At 61.4% G+C, this 1,744-nt stretch overlaps 1 protein-coding gene across 1 annotated transcript in view; it reads right to left on the reverse strand.

Annotated features, from left to right (window-relative positions):
• Window positions 1-1,654, reverse strand: part of TACC1 (transforming acidic coiled-coil containing protein 1) — a gene marked incomplete at its 5' end in the record, with an annotated part of 21,650 nt that extends 19,996 nt beyond the window's left edge. The window contains one exon of the mRNA XM_035888693.1: window positions 1,539-1,654. Coding sequence (XP_035744586.1) covers window positions 1,539-1,654 — 116 coding nt within the window. The remainder of the gene's footprint in view (window positions 1-1,538) is intronic.
• Window positions 1,655-1,744: the final 90 nt, after the last annotated feature.

Here is a 1,744-nt window from a genome sequence, read left to right on the forward strand (position 1 = left end):
AGCCCCACCACACTGCGACCTTTGTGCGTGGGGTGCCGGGAGCCGCTGGCTCCCTCGCCGCCACGCCGGGCTGGCCCCGGGAACTGCTCGTCCCAGGGTGCGGGGGCACAGGCACACGCTTTGGGGACGGTGGCTCCCTGGAGCCTGAGGCAACGCGCTTCCCTGAGCGAAAGCTTTGGCAGAAAAGATCCTCGTACCTGCTAGGAAAGCCTTTCTGTCCCCTCTCCTCCTCCCCAGACATTATCCCCCAAAGTAAAGATGCCTCTATCATCCTGTCTTAAAAGGGGAGGATTACTCCAAGAGCTGTGATTATCAGAAGCATGAACCAAGCTCCATCAAACAAACCTGTGTTTTCCACAGGGACACATGGCACCCAGACCCATCCCAACAGCAAAACAGCACCGCAGGAGATGGAGAGCCACAGCGCCCTGTTACTGCCAAGGTCACGCAGGACGTGGGCTCCTGCACGGGCAAGACCCAGGCTCCGGTTCAGGCTAGCGTGCTCTGAAACCCCGCTGAGCAGTGAGCTACCAGCCCGCAGCTGCAAACACTCAAGAAAAGCACAATATTGCAAGTCCCACACCAGGGGCCCTGCAGCAGCGAGAGGCAGGCGGGCAAGAGGGCAGAGGATGCTCAGATGGCCCGTCCAGGACCTCCCAGCCCCCCCATGTGCTGCCCCGCGCCCCGGAGCCAGCCCTGGGGGCTCACAGACGCCCTGGCACTGCCCAGCCACGCTGCTCCGCTGAGAGAGCGGATGGAAGGGGAGGTCTCGCTGCAGAGGTGGCAGCACGAGAACAGACATAAGCACCGAGCTTGGCCACAAACACCAACCACAACTCCCCCTGGAGAGAGGGGTATGACGACAGGGGGGAGCTGGTCCCCAAAAGGCCAAGGGTGAAGGGGGAGCCGCGCTCAGAGGGGCAGCAGCCGGTGTGAGACACAAGGATTAAACCACATCAGCTCCTGTGCGAGGGCCGAGGGCGAGCGGAGGCAGCCCCGAGCAGCCCGCAGGGAAGTGGCAGAGGGCAGTTTAACTGACAAAGTGATTTCACAGCTCAGCAACGTCCTCCACTCCTCTCGATCAATCCATCGCAGCCACCCCGGCTGCAGCCCCCGCATCCCTGGGCGCAGCAGCTCACAAAACCCGACGTGCGGAGCTCTGCCCCTGCAGCCTCTCGCCCTCTCCCCGGCTCGAGGAGAGCAGGAGGGTGCGACCGGTGGTTGCAAAACAGCACAGTGATAATCTTGTGCTGCGTAGGCATGAGCCAAGGGGACAAACTGACTCTTTTGAGGCTGCAGTGCAGCCCTCTCCCCCCAAAGTGATTCAATAAAATCAAGGTGTCACTCAAGTGAAAGCATAGCCCTCTGCAGAGCACACGGCCCCCAGGACTGGCGTTTGAACCATCCAGGCCATTAACCACGAAAAACGTGGCAGGCGTTATTCAAAACAAGTGACTTCTCCTCCTTGACCCCACCCTGCCTTTCCGCATCCGGAGCGGAGAGCCGAAAAGCAGAAGGTGCACACTGGCTCCTTCCCCTGGGCCCCGGCCTCGGGCGATCCCGGCGGCGGCTCGCAGAACTCCTTTAGTGGCGAGCGGGTCGGCGTTTCTGCTTCAGGGGTCTCAAAATTACCTTCGGAGTCCGAGCTGCCGAGGGGGGGGAAAAGAGTGAGGAATTACCGCTTTCAGGGCTAGCTCTGAAATCCTCCACACTGCCTACGCATCCAGCCAGACCGGCTCCCCCG

This window comes from Egretta garzetta, unplaced genomic scaffold (genome assembly GCF_000687185.1).
Source record: "Egretta garzetta isolate BGI_Z169 unplaced genomic scaffold, ASM68718v1 scaffold481, whole genome shotgun sequence".
NCBI lineage: Eukaryota > Metazoa > Chordata > Aves > Pelecaniformes > Ardeidae > Egretta > Egretta garzetta.